This window comes from Camellia sinensis, chromosome 6 (assembly GCF_055761805.1).
Source record: "Camellia sinensis isolate YWXY chromosome 6, ASM5576180v1, whole genome shotgun sequence".
In the NCBI taxonomy this organism is placed as follows: Eukaryota; Viridiplantae; Streptophyta; class Magnoliopsida; order Ericales; family Theaceae; genus Camellia; species Camellia sinensis.
The window spans coordinates 170593025-170620261 of NC_138966.1; the positions used below are offsets into that span (position 1 = coordinate 170593025).

Below are 27237 nucleotides of genomic sequence, written 5' to 3' on the forward strand. Positions count from 1 at the left end.
TTTCTTTCTTCATTCCTGGCCACTAGAAATTCAGTTTCAGGTCTTGGTACATTTTCGTATTTCCTGGATGGATGGAAAATTTTGAATTGTGGCCTTCTTGCAGAACTCTTTTTTTCAGTTCAGTATCATTTGGTACACACAGTCTTTCTTGAAATTTCAGTACATTACTTTCAAATTTGAAACCCGGTCTTGGTTTAGTTTCCCTTTCTTTGATGATCTTTTTCAAGAAGTCATCTAGTTGCTATTTCTCTTTAATCTCTTCAATCAGTGCTGGTTGAGCAGAAATAGCAGCTAAGGTTCCACCTTGTTCTTACAAAACGATTTCAATTTCAGATTTTTCAAGGTCACAAAGCAATTCCTTTTGCCCGGTAAGCAAACAGGCTAAATTTTCAATCGATTTCCGACTTAGTGCATCGGCAACGGTGTTGGCTTTTCCCGGATGGTACAAAATCTGTAGGTCATAGTCTTTAATCAGTTCTAGCCATCTCCGCTGTCTCATGTTCAGTTCTTTCTGTGTGAAGAAATATTTCAAACTCTTGTGGTCGGTATATACTTCATATGTCGCCCCATACAGATAGTGACGCCAGATTTTCAGTGCAAATACTACTGCAGCAAGTTCCAGATCATGGGTCGGGTAGTTCTTTTCGTGCGGTCTCAGTTGTCGGGAAGCATAAGCAATAACTCTCTCATTCTGCATTAAAACACATTCCAAACTCTTATGAGAAGTATCACTAAATACAGTAAAACCATCCGTACCTGTAGGTAGGGTAAGAATCGGTGCAGTTACAAGTCGAGTTTTCAACTCTTGGAATGCTGATCCCCTTTGGTCAGTCCAGTCAAATGATATCCCATTCTGAGTTAACTGAGTCAACGGTAAGGCAATTTTGGAGAAATCTTTAACAAATCTTCTGTAATACGCGGCTAGTCCCAAAAAGCTTCGGACTTCTGTCACATTTGTTGGTCTAGGCCAGTTTACTACAGCTTCAATTTTCTGTGGATCAACAGAAATTCCATCTTTGCTAACAATGCCCCAAAAACATAACATGATCAAGCCGAAATTCGCATTTAGACAGTTTAGCATAAAGTTTCTATTCTCTTAGGGTCTGTAGGGCAAGTCTCAGATGATGTTCATGTTCTTCTATACTTTTGGAGTAAATCAGTATGTCATCAATGAATACTACAATAAAGTCATCAAGGTTTGGTTTAAAGATTTTGTTCATGAGGTCCATAAATGCAGCAGGTGCATTGGTAACTCCGAAAGGCATAACTAAAAATTTTTAATGTCCATACCTCGTTCGAAAAACAGTTTTGTCAATGTCTTCTGGTTTAACTTTCAACTGATGGTATCCTGATCTGAGGTCAATCTTAGAGAACACTTGAGCACCCTATAACTGATCAAATAAGTCATTAATACGTGGCAATGGGTATTTATTTTTCACAGTTACCTTGTTCAGTTCACGGTAGTCAATACACAGTCTCAGTGAGCCGTCTTTCTTCTTCACAAATAAAACAGGAGGGCCCCATGGCGAAGTGCTAGGCCTGATGAACTTCTTATCTAGCAGTTCTTGCAGTTGCACTTTCAATTCTTTCAGTTCAGTTGGAGCCATTCGGTTAGGAGCTTTAGATACTGGCCGCGTTCCCGGAATCACATCAACGGTAAATTCAATCTCCCTGTCAATCAAATCCCCTAGCAGATTATCTGAAAAAACATCTGGGAATTCTCTGACTATAGGAATACTGTTCACGTTAACATTATCATCAGTAGATACAGTCAATACAGAACACAGATATCCTTTACACCCCTTTCTAATCAATTTAACAGCATTCACAGATGAAATCAAATACGAAGGAGGTACTACTCCAACCCCATTAAACACAAATTCGGGTAAACCCGGTAGGCGAAAAACTACTTGTTTCATTACACAGTCTATGGTAGCATGGTATTTCGTTAACCAGTCCATTCCCAATATTACATCAAAATGATCAATGTTCAGGGGCAGTAAGTCAATAAACAAATGTGCATCTCCAACAATAATTTCACAAGCAGGGTACATATATGCACAGGTCATAGATCCCCCAATGGGTGATGATACAGCTAACAGATAATTCATGGTTCTAATGGTCTATTCAGTTTTCGCGAAAAAGCATGCGACACATATGAATGCGTAGACCCCGAATCAATCAGTACATAAGCATTTTGAGTACAAATAGAGAGAATACCTGACACAACGGTCTCGGTATTCTGCACGTCTCCCGGTACTAGGGCGAACACTCGGCCTTGCCTCATGGGCTCTTTCCCGGTAGCTTTGGGGTTCGATTTTGGTGCAACAGTTGATGCTGCCACGCTTGGTGCAGCTTTACTATTGGCTTGTGGAGCAGAGGGGCAGTCTTTAACGATGTGGCCCACCTTGCCACACCTGTAACAGGCTCCAGATATTTTGTAACTGACCCATTTGTGCTTCTTGCCACACTCAGAACAGGGTGGTATGAAACCACTCCCTTGGCTGGGGCTAGTTGTTGACCCCGTATTCTGTTTCTTGTTCAATGGGTTATGCTTGCCTTTCTTGAATTTAAAACCCTTCCTTTTACCACACCATTCAGACGCTGGTGTTTCAGTTTTCAGTGCCTCAATGTTCGATTCAGCCATTAAGGCTCGGTCAAGAACATTTACATAATTCGATAATTTCAGAACATTTATTCTGTCGAGTATTACAACATTAAGGCCGCCTTCAAACTTTCTGGCCTTCTTGTAGTCAGTGTCAACCATATGTGGTGCATATCTAGCAAGCTCGGTGAACTTCGTTTCATATTCAGCAACGGACATTGTGCCCTGTCTCAGCTGTTCAAATTCAGTTACTTTTCTGTCCCTAACACACTGAGGGAAGTACTTTTCAAAGAAGGCTCTTTTGAATTGAGCCCAAGTCATAACAGTATTGTCATCACGGATAAGCATCCACCACCTTCTAGTTTCTTCTTGCAGAGTAAAGGTGGCCAATAGCACTTTATGTGCTTCGGAGCACGGAAAAACCTCAAACAATTTTTCTGTCTCGAGAACTCATGCTTCAGCTTTTAACGGTTCAAGGCCTCCTTGGAAGGACGACGATTTCATTTTGCTGAACTTATGGGTGAGAACAATTATGTCCCCATCATTAACATTCACATTCTGCTCCGGCTGTACCGGAGGAGGTGGTGGGGGCTGTTGATTCTGTTGTTGATCTAGTCTTTCAGTTATTAGTTCCATCATTCTGTCCAGTCTTGCCATTCTTGCCTCAGAGGATGAGGATTTAGATTCATTTGTAGTTGTCGCATTATCCATTTCATTATAGGCAGTTATAACAGTTATCAACATAGGCAATCATTTGTTTAAACAGATAAACATATTAACATATATTCAGTCATGTCATAGCCACACACTTATCATGCTTATGTAATGCCCTAATCGCTTTTCTAGGATATCCTATAGCTCATTGGGACACGTGTATGCGGTATAACTTGTGGTAAATATCGCTCTGATACCACTCTGTCACGAACCAAACCCGCCTCTATGGGTTTAGTGCCGTAACCGGCCAGTAATCCGAGATTACCGAAGGCCTGCTTAACAGTAGAACAGTAATACAGAGTACAGGGGCTGGCGGAAGCCAATACAGTAAGTAAACAATGTCCAATGAGCTGTGAGTCTGTATGCAAAAAGATTTTTCATACACATATACATGAACAGTACAGAACAGTATGTATAACTTCTACAGTCGATCAGGACAGAGACTTAATCCCTGTTATACAGTACAGTACAACAACATTTAGTCAATACAGTTATACAAAACAGATACAGAGAAAGACGGGGAAATTAAAACACCCCTAAGCAATAACTTGACAGGCTCGGAACCTTGCAGTGAGGCACAGTGGTTGGCTTGACAAAACTGGAGTTACCCCAACGCTTCTAGCCACGGTCTGGTGCCTATACACCTACATATATATATATGAACAGTGAGCTAAAGCCCAATAAATAACATAATACGTAAAGAGGTTAAGAATGAATGTCCTTACAATAATGAAAATAATTCGTTAATTCAGTATATCAGTCATTCAGTCATATGTGGTACATCCATTAACATAACAGTACAGTAAACAGTAGGTCTTAAAAGACCGAACAGTAAATGATGGCCATCAATCAGTAAACAGTAGTGGTTCCAACAAGGGAACCGACAGAGATCTCTGTAACAGTAACAGTAAACAGTAGTTGCTAAGGATGCCACAATACATTTCAGGATATAGGACATACATTTATTCAATTAACAGTATCAGTTCAGAAAGCAGTACAGTTCAATTATTCAGAAGATAATCATTTTGAACATATCTTTACACAGTTGTTACTCACAGAGTTCTGGGCTACAGTAAAGCTAGAGCGCGTCCCCAGTCGCTAACCCTACACAGTTACAGATTGAACACACACTAAGCTACACAGTTGGGAAAGATAATAACTTAATCCCTAATTTACCTCGGTGTGTTCTACATCTATATCCTCATTAAGATGTCTTAAACTAGGCCTAAGAATGCCTAGGATGGGATGAGGATGCAAAGATGCATTCAGAAAACATTTTCAGAATTTTCAGAAAACAGAAGTCCCGTTCGAGCGTAGGTTTACCAGCTCAAGCGGACATGCAGACAAAGGTATCCACTCGAGCGTAGACTTTCACGCTCGAGCGTTCTGCAAAATAGGGCAAAAGTATTGGATGTGTGAAAATCACGCTTGATGGGCGCTCGATAGCCGCTTGAGTGTGAGACACAAGGTCCCGCTCAAGCGTCAATTATTCCGCTCGAGCGGACATCAAAACAGTGCAAAGTACTGGGAGCACGAATTTCCCGCTCGAGCGCCACTTCTCCCGCTCGAGCGGGAGTTCAAAATCTGGAATTTCCAGATTTGAACTTCAAGCTCAAACCAAGTTCAAATGCATTAAAACCAATTCCTTTGGGCCTTTTTCCCTAGAAAACATTTGTAAATACATAGAATAACATGATTCAAAGCTCAATTTGTAAAATCAAGGCCCAAAAGAAAGATCAATTCAACTCAACTTGAAACCAATTTTCATGAACATAATTCAAACATAACATGCATGAATTTAAACCATTTCAAAGCTTCAATTTCATGCTCTAACGAGTCAATATCTTCAAAGACAAGATGAAATCATGGTCTACACTCAAAACATGGACATGCATGTGAGGAATTGTGGACTACAACCTCAAAACTTCAATATATATACATGCATGCAGCGCTTAAGCTCCAATTCAACAATTTGAGCCATAAATTGGCTCTAGACTTCAACTTTGCTCAAAACCATGCAAGAACAAGCTTAAACACAACAATGAGAGGTTGAATTCCTTTACCTAGGTCTCCAATACAAGGTGAGAAAGCTTAATTTGCAACCTATATTCCAAGTCTTCAAGCCAATGCACAAAATCAAGTTGAATTCATTCCAAACCTCTCACTCTCCTCTCTTGGTCGACAATAACAAGGAAAGAGGCTGATGAAATGTTGTGTTGAATGTATAATAAAGCTCAAATATGTTGCCTAAGTGGTCCACTATGTGACATGTTGGTAATTAAGCCAACTATTGCAATTTAACTCATTTTAATCCAATTTAATTATACCAAATCACATTTTAGATAAATACACCATAAAATCATATAAATTCCAATGAACACAAATCATCAATCAGTTTTAGATTCGGCCACCGATAAGGCCTTCAATTCGCAATTTAAACACAAAGGCATGAACAGATAATCAAACAGTCAACAGATAGACATACAATTAAACAGATATACTTAATCAATTCAATTCCAGATTTCAGTCAGTCAGTTCAGTACTTCAATCAATTCAGTTACCAATTATAATCAGTCTCAGTTTAGCAGTAATCAGTGGTTAATCGGTAAACAGTGACGAGGGTTGCTACATACACCAACCTCTTCTACCAGTGGGACATTTTCTTTGTAGACCCACCGGCCGAAAAGATCATCCCTACGGATGTGACGGTGAACTTTTGCGACCCACTCACTTACGAAGAGGTCCCTGTGAGGATTTTGAGCCAGCGCATGGGATGGGAAGGGCCTAGGTTGTTAGTCCGTTGGAGATGCTACGGACTTTACGATGAGAGCTGGGAGCATGCCTGACAGGTGCATCAACACTATCCGTGGCTCTTCAATTAAGAGGGATAAGAGAGTGGTAGGCTAGGTTGCTTAACAACTTTATTATGATTTCATTGTAAAGGCCTAGTCTTACAGTTATTAGTAATGGGGTGAGAGAATCCCCTCAGTTACGAATGTACTGATCTTTTATTATCATTAATGAAATCCTAGTATTTAAAAGTTTGTGTATTGGACTATTTTACTTGCAGTTTATCTAAAATAAAAAAATAAAATAATAATAAAAATAATAAATAAATAAATAAATGGTGTAACAATAATATCCTTCGTACATAAAATGGCAGGAAAAACTAGAGCAAATGGATCCAATGACAACAACGGCAACAACAACAGTGACATCATGAATTTTGTTCGGGCAATTACTAATGAACTAAGCAACCAACCTAGGCATGAAAACAACAAAGCAGAATTAATAGCGAAATTTCAAAACCTCAGCCCCAAATTTTTTTCGGAGAACCCAATCCCTACGCGGCTGAGGCATGGATAAGGCAAGTGAAGAAAATATTGGAGACGCTAAAGATTCAGAACGAGTAGGACCAAGTGTCCCTCGCTTCATTTCTCTTCGACGGGGAGGCCGATTTCTAGGGGACAATGATTAAGGAAAGCCGTCAGGTGGTAGACCTCTCTTGGAGATAGTTCGAGGAATTGTTTATGGAAAAGTACTTCCCAAACTCAATAAGGCAGGAGATGATCCAAGAATTTCTCCAACTGAAACAAAGAGGCATGACTGTGACACATTATGCCAATTGATTTGAGGCCCTTTCTCGCCATGCCATAGCTATAGTGGCAAATGAAACAGATAAGGTAAGTCGCTTTGAGTGGGGACTCGACTCGGGGATCCGAGACAAGTTGGTTGCAGTGTAGCTACCTACTTATACACAGGTAGTACATAGGGCTCTTACCTCAGAGAGAGAAAAGATGGACACTGCAAGGACTCAAGGTTAGCAGTCTAGAGCCAACCAGCCACGAAGTGAAGGACCCTCAAGGAACAACAGGGCCCCTACTGCCTTGGTACCTTATGTTGAGGGGCCACAACAACAGCAAGGGTACAATCCTGAACAGCATAATAGGGAAGGGGCTAGAAGGTGCTACGAGTGTGGCCAAGAAGGGCACTTCAGGAACAACTGTCCTCAAAGGTCAGGCTACTACATCAATCAAAGAGAAGCCACTTAACGAAACAAATGCGTGCCAACTCAAGGAACACGAGCTGTGCAAAATTCCAAATCCGGTAGAGGCCAACTGCCAGCTAATCGGAATGTGGGACAATCAAGGACTCAACAACCAGGAGATGCCAATGCAAGGAAACCTTGGATGCCTAATTAGGGTGCCACCGGGAGAGTCTTTGCACTCCAAGAAAGAGAAGACAATGGAAATCCTTTAGTGATTCAAGGTATACTCATCCTTATAAACTCTTGCGTACAAGTCTTGTTTGATTCTGGAGCATCACACTCTTTCATAGGGGTGGGCGCGGGTCGGTTGTGGCCACGAAACCTTCAATCCGCCATCCGTCCATCAGATTGGTGGATTGGAGAAAATCAATCCGCATCCGTCTGCCAATCCGGCGAATGTGGATTGAGCGGTTTGGCGGTTTGGTGGATAGATGCAAATCAGTTTGGCGGTTTAAAATTTTATAAATTTTCAACATAATTCAACTTGTGCACTTCCTCAAAAAAAGAAGAAGAAAGTATTACAGTCAATGACTTAAAAAAATATTACAATCATAGCATGCCTCATCTAAAGCAAGAAAGTTTGAAACTTTAGAATATGACAATCACTGCATGCCTCATCCACATACTACAATCACAGCATGCCTCATCCATATAAAGTATTACAATCTGGGTTCTTAAAATATAAAAACAATTCAAACCATCAAAACCATGAATAGAGCAGTAGTAAAGATTGTATGTCTCTGTATTGTTACATTTATATCTATTTTTGAAAACAAAAACCAACCAACATATATCGTATTTTCTATTTATTATTTTTAGAGATAAATTTAAAAACCAAAAAATATAGATAAATAATACGTTTATTTTTTTCAATTCAAAAAAGATATTCAAGTTGAAAACTTTTTTTCAACAGAATATTCAAACTTTTTTTTTAATTGAAAACACAAACAGAATATTTAAACAAACTGAAAACACAAAGTCTTATAAATTACTAGAGGTGCTCGCGGTTTGGTGGTTCGGTTGCGGCCAAAGGAATCTCAAATCCGTCATCCGTCCACCAGATTGGCGGATTGGAGAAAATCAATTCGTAACCGTCCGCTCGTCATCACGCATCCGTCCAAAATGCGGTGGATCGGTTTGGTTCGGTTGGTTTTGGCGGATCGGTATATCCGCTGCTCACCCCTACTCTTTCATATCTGCTTCATGTGTTATAACTTTGGGATTAGAGCCTGAACAATTAAAAACACCTATGAGTGTAGCTTCACTAGGAGGTCAAACTTGAGTAGATCTCGTATGCAAATCATGTGAACTAGGAGTCTCTAGTTTACGTTTAACTTGCGACCTACGAGTCATGGAAATGTCAGACTTTGACGTTATCCTAGGAATGAACTGGTTATCAGCTCATAGAACCACCATTGATTGCTATCGAAAGACGGTGACTGCTTACTCTTAAGACGGAACGCGATTCCAATTTAAGGGGGATAGACAAGATTTCCTATCACTGACACTTGGGAATTCAAAGTGGCACGATCACCTAGTTGGGTGGCTAGCCATCTTAGTTTTGAAAGATAAAGATCGTATGGAACTAGGGCTACCTCGTGTGGTGTGCGAGTATGCTGATGTGTTCCTAGAGAAATTACCAGGACTACCTCCAAAGTGAGAAGTAGACTTTACCATTGAACTATAACGTGGTACATCCCCGATCTCAATGGCACCACATCGTATGACACCAGCTGAATTAAGAGAGCTGAAGACATAGTTACAAGAATTATTGGACAAGGAATTTATAAGGCCAAGCACGTCCCCGTGGGGAGCACCAGCCTTATTTGCTAAAAAGAAAGATGGGACACTTAGGTTGTGCATTGATTACCGACAACTCAATAGAGTCACCCTTAAGAATCGGTATCCACTACCCAGGATTAATGACCTTTTTTATCAGCTTAAAGGGGCAAAGTATTTCTCAAAGATAGACCTCAGGTCTAGGTATCACCAATTGCGTGTTCAGGAAGAAGATATTCTTAAGACTGCGTTTCGAACCCGTTACAGCCACTATGAATTCGTAGTGATGCCATTCGGCCTAACCAATGCACCGGGCTTAATGAACAAAATATTCACGCCTTACTTAGATTATTTTGTGGTAGTTTTCATAGATGATATTTTGGTGTACTCCAAGTCTTAAGAAGACCATGAACAACATTTGAGAATGGTACTTCAAACTTTGAGAGAGAACCAATTGTATGCTAAGGCTAGTAAATGTGAGTTCTGGATAGAAGAAGTAAAGTTTTTGGGTCATGTGGTATCTGAAAAGGGAATATCAGTAGACCCAACTAAAGTAGAAGCAGTGACACAATGGAAGCAACCTAAGAACACATTCGAGATTCGTAGTTTCTTCAGATTGGCCAGCTACTATCGAAGATTCATTCAAGACTTCTCAAAATTGGCCAAACCAATAACACATTTGACTCAAAATGGGGTAAAGTTTGAATGGAACGAGTTTTATGAAAATTCATTCCAAGAACTCAAGAAAAGATTGACGAGTGCCCCTATTCTCATAGTGTCTGAACGTGACGTTGGGTACGTGTATTGTGATGCTTCCAAAGAAGGTCTGGGGTGCGTATTGATGCAGAATGGCAAGGTGGTGGCATATGGATCAAGGGAATTAAAGAACCATGAGAAGAATTATCCCACCCATGACTTGGAGTTAGCAGCTATAGTTCACGCACTCAAAATTTGGAGACTACCTGTATGGTGAAAAGTTTAAGATATTCACCGATCACAAAAGCTTGAAGTATCTGTTCACCTAAAAGGATCTAAACATGCGCTAGAGACGTTGGATGAAGTATTTCGAAGATTATCAATTTACCCTTTCCTATCATCCCGACAAGGCTAACGTGGTGGTAGATGCGCTAAGTCGCAAGAATAAAGGGATTGTTACTAGTTTAGCACTTAGAGAATAGAATATGGTTGGAACGCTCAATGAATTTGGGATACAAATGAGGGTTCAAGATGAAAAGGCTTACCTTGGTGCTCAGATTGCTACGCCTAAAATTTTGAGCGAGATATTAGAATCACAAAAGTACGATCACGAGGTAGCATTCATCAAGGCACAAATGGAATCTAGTGAGCCATGCCTGGTTGGGAAATTCACACTGATGGGAGTTTGAAATATTAAGGTCAAATGTTCATGCCAAACGACAACTCGCTAAGGGAAAAGGTACTCAAGGAATTCCACCATTCAGTATTCGCAGTACATCCAAGAAGTATTAAGATGTACCAAGACTTAAAACGCTAATATTGGTGGGGTGGAATGAAAATGGATGTAGCAAAGTTTGTCTCTCAGTGCCTGACATGTCAACAAGTAAAGGCTGAACATCAAAGACTGGCAGGAACACTTCAACCCTTACCAATTTCGGAGTGGAAATGGGAACACATAACCATGGATTTCGTGACGGGTTTACCTCAATTACCACAGGGACATGACGACGTGTGGGTGGTGGTAGACTGATTAATTAAGACAGCCTAATTCTTACCTGTCAGGTCATCAGATACGTTGGATTCACTCAGTAGATTGTTCATCAAAGAAGTGATCAGATTACACAGAGTACTGGTTAGCATCGTGTATGATCGTGATCCTTGATTCACTTCTCAATTTTGGCAGAGCTTGCAGAAGGCAATGGAAACTAACCTATGCTTTAGCACGGCATTTCACCCACAAACCAATGGGCAGTCTGAAAGGAGGATACAAACCTTGGAGGATATGCTTCGAGCTTGCGTTATGGATTTTAAGGGAAGTTGGGAGAAACGCCTACCTCTCGTTAAGTTCGCTTATAACAATAGTTTCCAGGCCAGTATTGGAATGGCACCGTATGAAGCACTTTATGGGCGACCTTGTCGGTCACCAGTCTGTTGGACTGAAGTAGGGGAAGTAACCTTGTTAGAACCAGACTTGGTTCAGGAGACCACTGAAAAGATAAAACTAATCAAATAACGGCAAACCACAGTGTAAAGTCGACAAAAGAGCTATGCGGATCAAAGGAGACGACCATTAACATTTGAAGTAGGGGATCATGTTTTTCTCAAAGTTCGACCTCGTCGAGGTGCTAGACGATTTAGAAAGAAAGGAAAACTTGCACCTCGATATGTGGGACCCTTCGAAATTCTGAGCAAAGTAGGAGAAGTGGCGTACCGTTTGGCTCTACCACCTCAATTGGCTGAAGTACATAATGTTTTCCACATCTCTGTGCTATGGAAATACGAGCCACACCCTTCTCACATCATCAATTGGGAGGAAATTAATCTTGATAAAGATGTGACATTTGAAGAGAAGCTTGTCAAAATTTTAGATCGTCGCGAGAAGGAATTACGAGGTAAAACCATACCATTGGTTCGAGTTCTTTGGAGACATCGTGGGATGGAAAAGTCAATGTGGGAACGAGAAGATATGATACGTGCCAATTACCCTCAACTTTTCGAGTCTAAAGGTACGAATTAATTTCAAAGACGAAATTTTTTTTTAGGAGGGTAGATTGTGAAAACCCACATTTAATTATTCTTAAAAGAAAATAAATAAATAAATAAATTAATTAATTAATTAATTTTATCCAAAGTCTGTCTGAAATATATATTAGTGTAAAAGTTAGTTTTAAATTAACCAAATTCAATCACTAACAAAGACACTATTAAGAATAATAATTTTGTGGGTGTTCAATATTTGTTATTTATAAATTATTTTAATTAGGATTCAATATGATAATTATTCTTACTAAATACCTTAGTTAAAAATTTTAGTATATCAATTTTAAGAAACCCACACAAATACACACACACAAAAAAAAATAAATAAATAAACCTTGCAGATTTTTGGTGGCAACTTTCCACATGTTTGTATGCATGTTAGTATAGGTAAGAAGAGCCCCCCTTTATGCTTCTTGGAAATGGGAAGGTTGGATAGAATGAAGAGAAAGAGAAAAAAAAGAAAGAGAGAGAGAGAGAGAGAGAGAGAGAGAGAGAGAGAGAGGGTGCTCAGCAAAGGAATCCGGTGATATTGCATGCATTGTATATATATACATGCATGCTTGCATTTGGTGAATGAGGGAAGAAAAGAAAATTTGCCAAGTTGAATAGGAGGATAAGAGGATGAGGAGATTAAGAAGGATATATATTTCCTACCATTTCAACACTACAATTAAGTAAGAAAACCCTTTCATCCCTCTCATTTTTTTTTTTATTGTTGAAATTTTCGTATTATATTCATATGATAAAATGACTAACTTATAGATAGAAATTTTTATATATATGTATATAAATTTTGTGATGTGTGTATATCAAATTTTGAAGATATTGATAGTCTCAAAGTCATGGTATTATTGTGGAAATAGGTTTGCATGTGTAGTTTATACCATTAAAGAGAGGATTGAAGATTTTATTTGGCCCTCAAATTTGCTATAAACTTTGTACGAATTTTTAGACAATTTTATACTCAAAATTTTGAGATTATTTCTTCTACAAAGTTGTTGAGAATGATGTCTAGTTCATCCACAAACGTTTTCAACAATTATTGAGTTTTTTACGAATTTATACAAATTTTTAATTAAATCAGAAGCTGCAAGACAGATTTACTCTATGTTTGAAAATTTATTAAAAAATCTATATTAAACCAAATCTGGTAATTTCTAAAAAAAAAATGAAATTTGATAAGTCTAGTTTCATAATAAAGTTTTAGATTATGGAATTGATTTATAAATTTAACTATGGAATTAATTTAAGAAAATGTGACAAATCTGTGTCATAAACTTTCTTGGAATGTTTCAGAATTATTTATAATTTATTTTTGGAAAATTCTTTCTGAAAAATGACCATAACAAGTTTATTGAGTATTTTATAGATTTATATGAATTTTAGAGTTATATAAGTAATTTATTTATAATTTTAATTGCGAGATATACATTCTGGAAAAACAAAATAAAATAATAATGGCAGATTAAGGAGGAATCAAAAAACAATTATCTCTTCAATTGTTTATTTGGACAAAAATTTAATATTGTGCTAATCTAATCTTGTAGATTAAAAATCCATGCATGTGTGTAATTATGATTTATTTCTTGTTTTTGGTATCTACATTATTATTTCATACCATAGTTTAAGTAAATTGTTTATTTAAATTTTGTACATTTGTTTACTATTGTATGACATGTGTAATATTTTATGTTGGGAATTGTAATGAGTTGGTATGCCATTATTGGTAATTAAATATTGAATTATTGTGAATATCTCAATAAGTAAAGAAACACGAAATTTAACCAATGATACATTAAAATTTAAAAGTGATGGAGTGAGTCCGGTTTAGAATCTTACGCAAGTGAGTTGCGAACCCTAACATGGCATGGGAAGGTATTTCGGCTCTTATCGGTGTAGGCAATATAAGGTTGGTGGTGCGGGTGTCACAACATAGACCGTTCCCTTGGGGTAGACCGTGATGTCACGACTCGGGTATGTAACCCTGGTGCGTGGGCATCATTGGTAGTTACAGTAAGTAACATTTGAACATTTGACCAAGGGGGAGTTAGAATTGCCCATGGCCATTACTTAGCGATTGAGTAGAAATAGTGCTCTGAGGGGAGTTATTTAAATTTACCTGATAAACTAAATCTATGAAAATTTAAAAAGAATGGGGGCCATATTCCTTATGATGAAATACTGTTTCCGTTTGTTATATTTTTTTTATTTGATTTATTATTATCTATTGTTATTATTTCAACTAATAACATTCTTTTTATGCTTACTAAATGTTACTTGTTATTCTGTTACTACACATTATTCATAAATTGTGAGTATTATTATCGGGGTGGGTATTTTCGGGTTGTAGTATCTTATCGAGCTCGTCGCTCACTGGCATTCCCGTTGCCCTGGCATTTTATGTCAAGTACCGAAGAAACCGAAGGAAACATTGAGGCCTTTCAAGGCGACACTCAGCCTTAGTTAGCTTGAAAAGTACCCAAGATCCATGCACCATTTTTCTAAGTTTCTAGTTTTGTGTGTGTGTTATATTCGTGTTATTTTTATGTACTAAGACTAAATTTTAAGTTTTTATTGGAGTTGTAATTTAAGAACTTTTAATTTATGGGTTGTTAATTAATGCTAGTAATATTAGTAACAACATTCATGAGGGTTTAGTTATTAACAAAATTGATTTTAAGTTCTAAATCTTATTATGATGTCATCAAATCTTAGGACGTCACATTCACAAAGTGGACAAGAGAGAAGCTAACTCTTTTTTATTTATCATCTCATACTTTAATACTATATTAATAATAAACATAAATGGTAACATTCATTAAACTAATATAATATTGACAAATAAAATAATAGAAAAATTGATAATCTTAACATTATTATTTTAAGAGTTGGTGAGTTATAAATTAGGTGTTTAATGGAGTGAAGTGGGTGTTCAACCAAATGAGTTGGGTTGATTGGGTGTTTAATGAAGTGTTATGGGTATTCAAGCTTAGAAAATGAACAAATTTAACATATATATATATATATATATGTGTGTGTGTGTGTGTGTGGGTAATTTTCTGACCACACTGCCCGCCTAGTAATCAGCTGGAGAGTACCGGCAGAATAGATGGCTTCAGTGAACCTGCAACAGAAAGGAAAGGCTCCGACGGTGGCTCTTCCACCCGGGGGCACTCCGACGATCAAGTCAGTATATCTCTCAAAGATAACCAAGTGCTAAATTTACAAGCTTAAGCATAAAACTGCGTACCTTAGACCCACGGGAGTGCCTCTCTTTTATAGTTTACTCAATCCTAGTCCCACTAGAAGCCTGACTTCTATGGACTCCCATTCAGTGCTTACTTTGGATTTCTCAAGAGATAAAGATAAACTCCCTAAGAGCTTTATCCTTATTTTAGCAAAGTCTTCTCTTTACTCTAGGACTCTTGCCCCTTATCCGCTTATCTCGGATTCCGATATATTCGGAGATCACCTCGGCCTTGCCTAGGTAACCTTGGCATAACTACCAGGACACGTGGCATCTCGGCTGACACGTCGGCATCACCATGCCACGTGTTGGTATTCAGAAAATACATCTCCACAACTGCCCCCTAGGTTCTATTACCTCGGCATTCTGAGGTAATGGAACCTATATCTGTATTTTCTTCCAGTACCTCGGCGTGAGAACTCTTCGGCTGAGATCATTCATTTTAGGCCGACATGCCTTCATCAAAAAACAAGAACTCAAACGAACTCCTCCATGCGCATGAGCTGTCATGCACCTTTTCTTAACCGTTCTCCTCACGTGTTTTATCCTCATTGGCCCGTGTCAGTGACGCACCTGAAAACTGTATTTCACCCATCTACGCTGTCTAACGTGTGCGTTACTCCAAGCGTAATAAATGCCCTACTTTTGCCGCCGTTTCAAGTTTTTTAAAAAACTTTTCCCCCTTTCTTGTCGTCTCTTTACTTTTGCATTCAATTTTCTGGCTCTCTCTCTCTCTCTAAACTTTCTCAAACCCGCCATTGTTCTAGCTCCAAGCTCTACAGCTGTCTTTATTCTTCCATTTCAGCAAAGCTTTCGTCGTTCCGTTTTGTCTGCAACCGTTGCCTTTCCTCGGCGACTTTCATTCCGGTTTCATTTGTTCTGGTAAGCCTCTGTCCCTCTTATTCCCAATTTCTTTTATGTGCTTTCGTTTACTTATTGCCATTATTGCGCTGTTCAAACCTTTGATTTGCTGAAATATTCATCTGGATGCGTCTATTCCAAGATTTTACTCATCTCTTGAACACTTGCACTGTTTTAATATTTTTCTTGCCACTGTTCTTGACCTTTTACTTCTGTATTTCTTTCACTTTTGAGAACCATACCTCTGTTCTTTGTTTCTGAAACGTCGTTCTTTGTTTCTTGTTTTCCAGATTTTTGCCTATAATTTATTGCCTATAGAACCTTTAATTTTTAGGGAAAACTGAAACAACCCTTACCAGTATATTCCTAGGGTTTTGCCGAGGTCCCGATAACCCTTTAAGACCACCTTTTTTTCTGAAACCTAGCTTTCTGTCGTTAGGCCGACGTTATGGATATGTGGAGACATAGGGTTGATACCCCATCCAAACTTGAGTACTTTAGGCAGGAGTTCTCCGTCCTTGCCGATGTTTATCTGAGGCTAGCTGAAGATAGTGACTCTATCATGCCCACAGATGTTTCAATGCCCTTTCCTATAGTAGCTTTTACTGAGTGCGGACTCCGGCTCCCACTTAACATTCTTTTTCTCGAAATTCTTCATTTTTACAAGTTGAACCCTATGTAACTTGCCATAAACTCTTATCGAGTGATCAATGGTATCATAGCCCTAGCTAGGCAGGAGAATGTTAGGATCACCCTTGCCGATGTACAATATTGTTATACCATGTGCCCCCTTAACCTGAAGGAAAAAGGTTACATCTACTACCTCAAGCCGAAGTCTACTGATTTCAAAATTGTAGCCGACCTCCTGGACTTCAACAAGGGAGCCTGGGATGACTTTGTCATTACTTCGGGAAATTGGGAATTTGGTCCAGACGAAGATGTTCACCTCTACCCTCTTCCTCGAACAGTTAAAGAGGGCAAGGGTAAGAGCCCAGCGTCAATACTTAGTTATTTCTTTTCCAAGTCTTCAAAACTTTGTCTGTTTCTAATGTCTGTTTGTTTGTCCTGCAGATCTTCATCAGCCACCAAAAAACTTCCGCTAATCCTTCTTCCCAGGAAAAGATTTAAAGAAGCTCCTAGATCTTCCAATCCACAAGCGCAAGGCTCCCCTGTTACTGAATTTTATTCCGACATACAAATCCACATTGCCCGACGTCCCAAAAAGAAAGAAGAAGAGCCTATCTCCTCCCTCTGCTACCACTCTGCAAACAACATCAACATCTCGGGCTGACTAAGGGTCAACCTCTGATCCAGCCGACCAACCATCAACTTCAGCCCCATACTTAATCCCAATTCCAGAAAGAAAACGTCGGCAACGACTCATCAAAACTGCTGAGATGGGTCGCCCGAAGCCTGTTGCCCAAGATCTCCTAGTTGACCTTCCCACGGATGTTGACGCTCAACCGACGTAAACCATGCCCCCACCAAAGCTGAAGAGAATAAAAAAGGCTCAGCCCAAGGCCAAAGCTACTGAGGTTGAGGTTGAGGATGCTCTGCCCATCTCACAATTGGCAGAGAGTAAAAAATCTGCTTCTACTTCTGCAAAAAGGTCTGCTGAGGCCCAACCATCAGAATCTACCCAATCAAAGAAGCCGAGGTCATCGTCTGCGACGACCTCGGGTTCCAGAATACCAAAAGTCCCTTGGAGACCAGAGATTACTCTGGAAGATAAGCCAATCCTAGCCAGCGACAGCGCTGATGACATTAACGTCGGCGGGGCCCTAAGTACTGCTCTACTCCTCCCAGGAGATCTTGAGCGAAATGCCAAGATGAGTGAATATGAGAACTACGCCTTAATGCTGCAACACTCTGTCCAAGTAAGTGCCTTTGTGTTGAAATCTGTTTTCTTTCTTAATTTGTAGAATTTTGTAATAATTTGTGCCTTGTGTTCTTTCAGGCCATCCAACATGCCCACTCCCTGTCCATGCAAGCTTTTGAAACAAGGGAGAGGTTGGCCGACATGAAGAGGGAGGTTTCTGCTCTTAAAAAGGAGAGCAAAACTCTTCAGTTAAAAATGAAAAAACTGGAAGACCAGGCTGAGGCTGCCACCAAAGCCCAAACCCTAGCCGAAGAAAAGGCCGAGTCTGCTGAGGCCATCAAAAAAGTTGCTGAGGTCGAGAAGAGAGAGGCCGAGGTCAAAAAGGCCCAGGCAGAGAAAGAGCTTCAAAAGGCTCTAGCCACTAAAGAAGCCGAGATTAAAGAAGCTGATGAGAAGGCTTACTCCCAGGGAATGGCCGATGTTACTGAGGAGTACAAACTGCAAGTCAGGCAGGCATGCAACAGGGGCTTCTCCCTTGGTTGGATGGCCCTTGCCAAAAAACTAAACATTCCTGATGATTTGCCACTGCGCAAAGCCGATGCTATTCCTCTTCCATTTCCTCCATCTCTAAGCCAAGCTGAAGATGAATTTGAGTCTGAATCTGAGGATGAGGATAAGGATGATGATTCATCTTTGGTAAGGAAGCCCAAGGATACCAGTGAGACCAAGTCTCCTCCTCAGGAGGATCAAGTCCTAGACTTGACTCATAAGGAGGATGAGGAGGTTATCAAGGAGACCACTCCTGAGCAAGCATCATCTGATGTTCCTTAAATCGGCAAGAGCGTTGATGAAACCATTGCTGAGATCGACGCCGAGATTGCTGCAGATAAAGAAGCCGAGGTATCTCGTCAGGAGACTTCTGAGGTTCAAATCCAGCCAGATGCTGATGCTGAGAAGTCTTAACTTTCGTGTTTTTTCTTTTGCATCCTTGTACTTTGTTTTATTTTCTGGACAATGTAAGCTTCTTTGTTACTTCAAAACAGTTTACTTCTGGTAGGCCATAGTGCCTTCTTTTGTATACAATTGCAACTGTTTTTCTATGGATGCTTCAATCTTTTAATTTCTCTTGACTTGCTTCTGCGTGGTTCTATACTTAGAATATCTTGCATGATTTACATACTTCTTTTCTTCCTTGTGCAATCTTCTCGGGGTTACATACCTCAGGCGTAATAACTACAAGCTTTACTTTGGCAAGATACTGACCTGCAAACTTTTCATAAATTTCAACAGGTGTAAAACATACACTATTCAATGTCAACTTTGCAAACTTTTTCTTAAGTTTCAACAAGTATTTTCAACAAGTACTTTGCAAACAGTGATCTCGGTCTAACCTACTTGTAAATTGCTACAAATTTCAACAAGTGTTAACTGTAAATTTCTCTTAAGTTATGACTATGATCTACTTGTAAATTGCTACAAATTTCAACAAGTATTTAATCAATATGCTTAGCTTTTACCTCAACTTGTAAATTACTGCAAATTTCAGCAAATGATCACATATCGGCTTAACGCTATCTTGTAAATTTGCTACAAATTTCAACAAGTGTTAAGCATCTTCTTTGGTTGGACCAACCTGTAGATTGTTATAAGTGTGCAAACTATAACCTCGGTTTCACTTCGACTTGTAAATTGCTACAAATTTCAACAAGTGAAGAGAAACAGTAATCTCGGCTTAACTTCAACTTGTAAATTGCTACAAATTTCAACAAGTGAAGATAAGGAATCAGCTTAATTCCAACTTGTAAATTGCTACAAATTTCAACAAGTGAATTAAGGAATAATCTCGGCTTAACTTCGACTTGTAAATTGCTACAAATTTCAACAAGTGAAGATAAGGAATCAGCTTAATTCCAACTTGTAAATTGCTACAAATTTCAATAAGTGAATTAAGGAATAATCTCGGCTTAACTTCAACTTGTAAATTGCTACAAATTTCAACAAGTGAAGATAAGGAATCAGCTTAATTCCAACTTGTAAATTGCTACAAATTTCAACAAGTGAATTAAGGAATAATCTCGGCTTAACTTCGACTTGTAAATTGCTACAAATTTCAACAAGTGAAGATAAGGAATCAGCTTAATTCCAACTTGTAAATTTCTACAAATTTCAACAAGTGAATTAAGGAATAATCTCGGCTTAACTTCGACTTGTAAATTGCTATAAATTTCAACAAGTGAAGATAAGGAATCAGCTTAATTCCAACTTGTAAATTGCTACAAATTTCAACAAGTGAATTAAAGAATAATCTCAGCTTAACTTCGACTTGTAAATTGCTACAAATTTCAACAAGTGAATTAAAGAATAATCTCAGCTTAACTTCGACTTGTAAATTACTACAAATTTCAACAAGTGAATTAAGTATCTCTGTCTTCTTTCTGCCCCCAATGTGAACCTAAGTTCTTCTTGGGTTCTCATTATGCATGTCTCAAAAACACCAATATGTAACTATCAATCGTATGTGTTTTAAAGAAAAAGGGAAAAGATTTTATTGATGACATCGGCCAAAAATTCTGCACATCTAATGATAGAAGAATTTCAAATTACAAGTGTTCCAAGGTCTTGGCAATGCTTAGCCCTCGTTATCTTCAAGCTAATAAGCTCCATTGCCTAATACCGAAGTAATTCTGTAGGGTCCTTCCCAGTTTGGGCCAAGCTTGCCCTCTCTGGGAACTTTCTTGTTGCCGACGACTTTTCTTAGGACTAGGTTGCCGACTTGAAAATCTCTTGGATTGACCTTCTTGTTGTAAGCTCTGGCAAGCTGTTGCTGGTATACTGCGAGCTGAATTGCAGCTTTCTCTCTTCGTTCTTCCAAAAAATCAAGCTCTCGGGCTAAGAGTTTGTCGTTGGTGCCATTCTCTACTCTCTGGGTCCTAATCCTTGGGATGCCGATCTCCAATGGGATGACAACTTCTGTGCCACAAGCCATGGCAAAGGGGGATTCCTCTGTTGATTTTCTTGGCGTAGTCCGATATGCCCAAAGCACGCTGGGTAACTCGTCTACCCACTTTCCTTTTGCTGCCTGCAGCCTCTTCTTTATTCCATCCAAAATTACTTTGTTGGATGCTTCTGCTTGCCCATTACTTTGGGGAAAACTTGGTGTTGAAAAGTAATTCTTGATCTTGAATTTCGCACAAAAGTTCTTGATGAGTTTGCTGTCAAACTATGTTCCGTTGTCGGCAACTATTGCTCTTGGAATCCCAAATCTGGTGATGATGTTTTTCTATATAAAGTTCTTGACGTCCACATCTCGGATTTTGGCAAGAGGTTCTGCCTCTATCCACTTTGTAAAGTAATCTGTTGCCACCAGCAAGTATTTTCTCTGCCCAGTTGCCTGGGGAAGTTTCCCAACCAGATCCATGCCCCATTGGGCAAACGGCCAAGGGCTGGATACTGGGTTTAGGTCAGCAGCTGGCTGATGTATCAAAGGTGCAAACTTTTGGCATTGTTCACACTTCTTTACGTAGGCTTCAGCATCCTTCTGCATGTAGGGCCACCAATACCCCTGGGTAATGGCCCTGTGGGCTAATGATTTGCCCCCAGCATGGCTTCCACAAATTCCTTCATGAATTTCATACAGGAAATCTTCAACCTGCAAAGGGTGTACGCACCTTAAAAGTGGTCCAGTAAAGGACCTTCTGTAGAGGTGTCCATCTTCTGTTAGACAGAATCTTGTCGATTTCAGTCTGACTTTGTGTGCTTCTTTACGATCTTCTGGCAGCTTTCCTTCTTTCAGGAATGCAACAATTGCATCCATCCAGCTTGGCCCCATGTCCACACACATTGCTTCCTGTTCTGTGCTCTTTGGTTCTATGCTCGGGCCCGACATGTAGTCGATCATAATTGTCCTTATTTTTCCAGTTTGCATTGAACTTGCCAGGTTTGCCAACGCGTCGGCGTGGGTGTTGTCATCTCGGCTAACTTGGAGTAGTCGGCAGTTTTGAAATAGGGCTGCCAATCTGATGACCTCTTTTGCATATGCCGACATCCTTTCGTCCCTGGCTGTAAATTCATCTGTGGACTGGTTAACAATAAGTTTTGAATCACAAAAAACTATTACCTCATCTGCTTCTGCTGCTGCTGCTAGTTTTAGCCCTACAATTAATGCTTCGTATTCCGCTTCATTGTTTAAGGCCTTGAACCCCAAACGGATGGACTGTTCTATTATTTTTCCATCTGGAGATATCAGCAGTACTCCTGTCCCTGCTCCTTGTCGGTTTGAACTTCCATCGACAAACAGTCTGAATGAGTCGCCGATGTAGATGCTGCAGGGTCTGAGTTTTTCCTTCCTTTGCTCTTTGGTCTTTGGCTGAGATTCTCCTTGCTGGCTGGGACAATGCTCATCCTGGCTCAACGGAGCCCGATGTTCGGTGGTTTCGAGGGTAAATTCTACCACGAAGTCGGCCAAAACTTGGCCTTTAATCGCTGTTCTCGGCCTGAACTCCAGATCATACTGACCTAGGGCTACGGCCCATCTTGCTATCCTTCTTGTTAAGTCTCCTTGCTGTAATAAGGACTTCAGTGGATGCTCTGTTAAGACCACAATTTTATGCGCCTGAAAGTAATGGTTCAACTTCTTTGAAGCCATTACTAAGGCTAGCATTAATTTCTCTAGTGGTAGATACCTTGTTTCTGCACTGGCCAGAGTTTTGCTTACATAATAAACAGCCTTTTGCTCCCCTTTTTCTTCTCGGATTAGTACTGCACTGACTGCGTGCTCTGAAACTGCCAAGTACAAATATAGTTCTTCCCCTGGTTCTGGATTGGAAAGAACCGGAGTTATGGTCAAGTACTTCTTTAGGTCAGTTAAAGCAGCTTCGCATTCTTCTGTCCACAGAAAGTCTGTGGCTTTTTCTACTAGGTTGAAAAAGGGTCTGCATTTATCTGTGCTTCTGCTGATGAATCTGTTTAGGGCTGCGGCCCTTCCGGTAAGCATCTGAACCTGTTTTGTCGACGTCGGGCTTTGCAGCTCTAGGATGGCCTTGATTTGGTCTGGGTTGGCCTTAATGCCCTTTCTCGTTACCAGATACCCTAAAAACTTACCTGATCCAACTCCAAACGCGCACTTTGATGCGTTGAGTCGGAGCCGGTATGTTTTGAGTATATCAAAGACCTCTTTTAGGTCGGCAAGATGACCCTTAGATTCCTTGGTCTTCACGACCATGCCATCGATGTAGACTTCTACCGTTTTGCCAATCAGGTGATTGAACATTTTTGTTACTAACCTTTGGTAAGTTGCTCCTGCGTTTTTTAACCCAAAAGGCATTACCTTGTAACAGTACAGGCCTTTAGGGGTGCTGAACGCGGTTTTCTCCTCGTCTGGAGGGTACATGGCAATCTGGTGGTACCCCCTGTATGCATCTAGAAAACTCATCCTTTAATGCCCTGAAGTAGCGTCTACGAGCTGGTCAATCTTGGGTAGAGGAAAGCTGTCTTTGGGGCAGGCTTTGCTGAGGTTGGTAAAGTCTACACAAACCCTCCATTTGCCGTTCTTCTTCTTCACCACTATTGTGTTGGGTAGCCAAGTTGGGTAGTGAACTTCTCGGATGGCCCTGGCCTCCAAAAGTCTATCTACTTCTTCTTCTACTGCTTCGACGTGCATCAACGTCGGTCTTCTGGCTCGTTGAATCACAGGTTTTGCCGACCTGTAGGCATTTAGTCTGTGACAAGTGACCTCGGGGTCAATTCCAGGCATCTCGTAAGGTGTCCAGGCGAACACCTCAATGTTGGCTCTCAAAAAATCTTCCAGCTCCCTTTCCTCTTCTTCGGCTAAGCCGGAGCCGAGAAGAAAGAAGCGTTCTTCGTCGCCCTCCTGGACAAGGATCTTTTTTAGTGTCTGTTCACTCTTTTCGGTTGGCTCCTTGCCGACATCTTCTAGGACCTCCATGTCCTCGTCTTTAATCTCTGCCTCTTTTGGCTTTCGAATGCTGCAAGTGGTCTTCATTGCTGCCATGGAGCAAGTTTTTGCCTGCAGTTGATCTCCTCTGACTTCTTCAATCTCATACTCTGTTGGGAACCGTAGTAGTTGATGCAGTGTTGAGGGAACTGCCCCCATTGCATGCAACCATGGTCTTCCGAAGATGATGTTATATGGTGAGGGCATGTCAATCACCATAAATTCTGTCTTGATCTTTTTAGTACCAGCTTGTACTTCCACGCTTGCTGCGCCCAGTGGCCATGTCGGCGTTCCATTGAAGCCGACCATAGGGCTGCTGGATTGTTCCAGGTCGTCAGGGTGAAGGCCCAGCTCCTTGTAACATCTGACGTACATGATGTCACAAGAGCTGCCTTGATCTATCAGGATGTGTTTCACTTGGTATTCCCTAACCTGGAGGGATACTACCAAGGCATCATTATGCAGATGTTGGACCAACTCCAGGTCAACTTCAGTGAAAGTTATCATCGGTCCTTGGCATTCTTCAGGCCGAGGTCTTTTGTATCCGACCTGGTTCACGTGCTGCAGGTGTTTTACTCTTTCGATTTCTTCCCATATGTCGCTTTCGTTCACCTTTGAGTGGATTACATTAACCACCCGTGGTCCTCCTGCCTGTGGTTGCTGTGTTGGGGGAGGCGGTGCTGCTGGTGCTTGAGGCAATCTTGCCTGTTCCTCTCTTGTGCTGGCCTCATCAATAAGGTCCCTTAGGTGGACTTGCCTTACCAAATCTTCTAAGTGTGCTTTTAGGGCTCTGTAACCCTGAGTTGGGTGCCCTTCTTCATTGTGGTAAGCACAACTCCTACCAACGTTTCTTCCCATGAATTCCCCTGGTGCTCTTGCTGGAGTTCTGAAATAGGGTTGGTTTCCTATTTAATCCAAGACCTTATGGATAGGGATTCGGAACACCGTCGTCACTGCCTGTTTACCCTTCAATTCTGTTTCTTGTTTGGTCGGTCCGTTGTTACCTCGGCCTCGCTTTGACGCGCTGTTTCCCTTCTCCTGCTTCATCTCTTTGTTTCCCGACGTATCTTCCTCAGCTCTGGCGTACTTCTCGATTCTCGCCATGAGTTCCTCCATGCTTTTTGGCAATGTTTTTGCCAAAGACTTCCGTAGTGGGCAGTCATCTTTCAGGCCGTTCTTAAAAGACACAACCGCCACTTGTTGGTTGCATTCGGGTATTCGATTGAACACCTCGTAGTACCTCTTCGCGTAGGCCCTAAGGCCTTCTTCCTTGGTGATTCTTAAAGCCATCAGGGCGTCGACCCTCAAGGGCTGTAGTTTGTTCGTTACAAACCTGGCCACAAACATCTCTGCCAGGCCTTCCCATGTCTTTACGCTTCCCTTCGGTAGTTTATGGAACCAATCAGATGCAATTTCCCCAAAGGATGAGGAAAATACTTTGCAGAGTAACGGCTCGTTCCCACTGTATAATGCCATTGAGTTCAGGTATAGTCCAACATGAAAGTTGGGATCTGACTTACCATCATAAATTTGGAACCTTGGCATACTGAATCTTTTTGGTGCTTCAAATTTGTCCAGTTCCATCGAGAACGGTGTTCTCGGCTTAACTGGGGATGTTGCCTCGGCTTCAACATTCTGCTGCCTCCTTTTGAGGTAATCCCTCAAGTCTTCCTTACTCCTACCTGGAGCTCGGCTATCTCTGGACTTCAGTCTTTTTGGCACACTACTTTCGGCCTCGTGGTGGGCCCGTTTTGATCTTTCTCCATGGGTTGTGTCAAAGCAGAGTGCCTGCCCTTTAACATGCCGATGTTCTTTGGGCCCTGGATCCTTCATTCGATGTGTCCTTTGGGACTCTTCTTGCCTCGGCTCCTCTCGTCCGACTTCCCTGGAAAGTCAGTGAGAGTGCCTTCCACTCCTGGTGTGCTGAGGGACTTCGGGGATTGCTTTCCTTCCTTCCTTCTGGGTATGAATTGCTGGCATTGGTGTATCTTGCAGCGGGTATGGTGGCTGCATAACATTGTTTTGCATCATGAAGTTGACTACCGACTATAGGTCTGCCAACTTGTTTGCCAAGTCTTTTACTTCCTCATCTCTCCGTAGGCACCTATCCCTCCATACTTGAAGGTAATCTTCGTTATAATACTTGCTTTAGTCTGTTTTCTTTGAAGTACCGCCCTCCTGGCCGACGTCTTTCTCTCCGTGGCCTTGGTCATGATTTTCTGTACTGTGGTCGTCTCCTTCAATGTCAAGATCAATTGGTCTTCCATTCCTAGCAGGAGTGTCCCCCCAATGTTTTCCCTTTGTCCGTCACTGGCCATCTATTCTTCTAAGATTCCCACAGACGGCGCCAAATTGTGTGGGTAATTTTCTGACCACACTGCCCGCCTAGTAATCAGCTGGAGAGCACCGGCAGAATAGATGGCTTCAGTGAACCTGCAACAAAAATGAAAGGCTCCGACGGTGGCTCTTCCACCCGGGGGCACTCCGACGATCAAGTCAGTATATCTCTCAAAGATAACCAAGTGCTAAATTCACAAGCTTAAGCATAAAACTGCGTACCTTAGACCCACGGGGGTGCCTCTCTTTTATAGTTTACTCAATCCTAGTCCCACTAGAAGCCTGACTTCTATGGACTCCCATTCAGTGCTTACTTTGGATTTCTCAAGAGATAAAGATAAACTCCCCAAGAGCTTTATCCTTATTTTAGCAAAGTCCTCTCTTTACTCTAGGACTCTTGCCCCTTATCCGCTTATCTTGGATTCCAATATCTTCGGAGATCACCTCGGCCTTGCCTAGGTAACCTCGGCATAACTACCAGGATACGTGGCACCTCGGCTGACACGTCGGCATCACCATGCCACGTGTTGGTATTCAGAAAATACATCCCCACAATATATATATATATATATATATGAATTTGGGTGTGCATTGTATATCATACGTAATTTTACACAAAATTATATAAGTTTTCACAAATTTACATAAGTCATCTTACAAAAATGAGTAAGTTTAATAGAAATTTGTATAATCACATAAATTTTTATGAATTTATGTAAATTTATGTTCAGTTTATGTATTTTTATACATTCATAAAAATTTATATAACTTTATGTAAGATTATATATGATATGTATTACATATCTAAACATTTCATATATTAAACAAATTATTTTTTAGGGTGTGCAATTACATTACTTATTAGGGATAACTTTCCCTAAATATTTTGGGTGATTATGGAGTACTAATATCCCTAATTATGTTGGGTGATTATGGAGTATTATTAGGGCTGGACATAGTGTTATCCGACTCGCACAATTCGCTCTACCCGATCCTACCCGCACACGTATGGGTGGTTTCGCAAATACAATAGGATAGAGTGCGGTTTGGAATATTTCAAATTTTCAGTTTGCGGGTGGGTTGTGGGTTTGACCCGCACCAGCCACAACGGCCCGCACTTTTTTATTTATTTTTTTGG

At 40.6% G+C, this 27237-nt stretch overlaps 1 protein-coding gene across 1 annotated transcript; it reads left to right on the forward strand.

Annotated features, from left to right (window-relative positions):
- The first annotated feature begins 9570 nt into the window (after positions 1-9570).
- LOC145793805 (putative mitochondrial protein AtMg00860) lies at positions 9571-10119 on the forward strand. The gene has a single exon (XM_082876676.1). The coding sequence runs from the start codon at positions 9571-9573 to the stop codon at positions 10117-10119; it is 549 nt and encodes a 182-aa protein (XP_082732802.1).
- Positions 10120-27237: the final 17118 nt, after the last annotated feature.

Coding starts and splice junctions, on each gene's coding strand:
- LOC145793805 (XM_082876676.1), top strand. CDS start 9,571: ATGGTACTTCAAACTTTGAGAGAGAACCAATTGTATGCTAAGGCTAGT.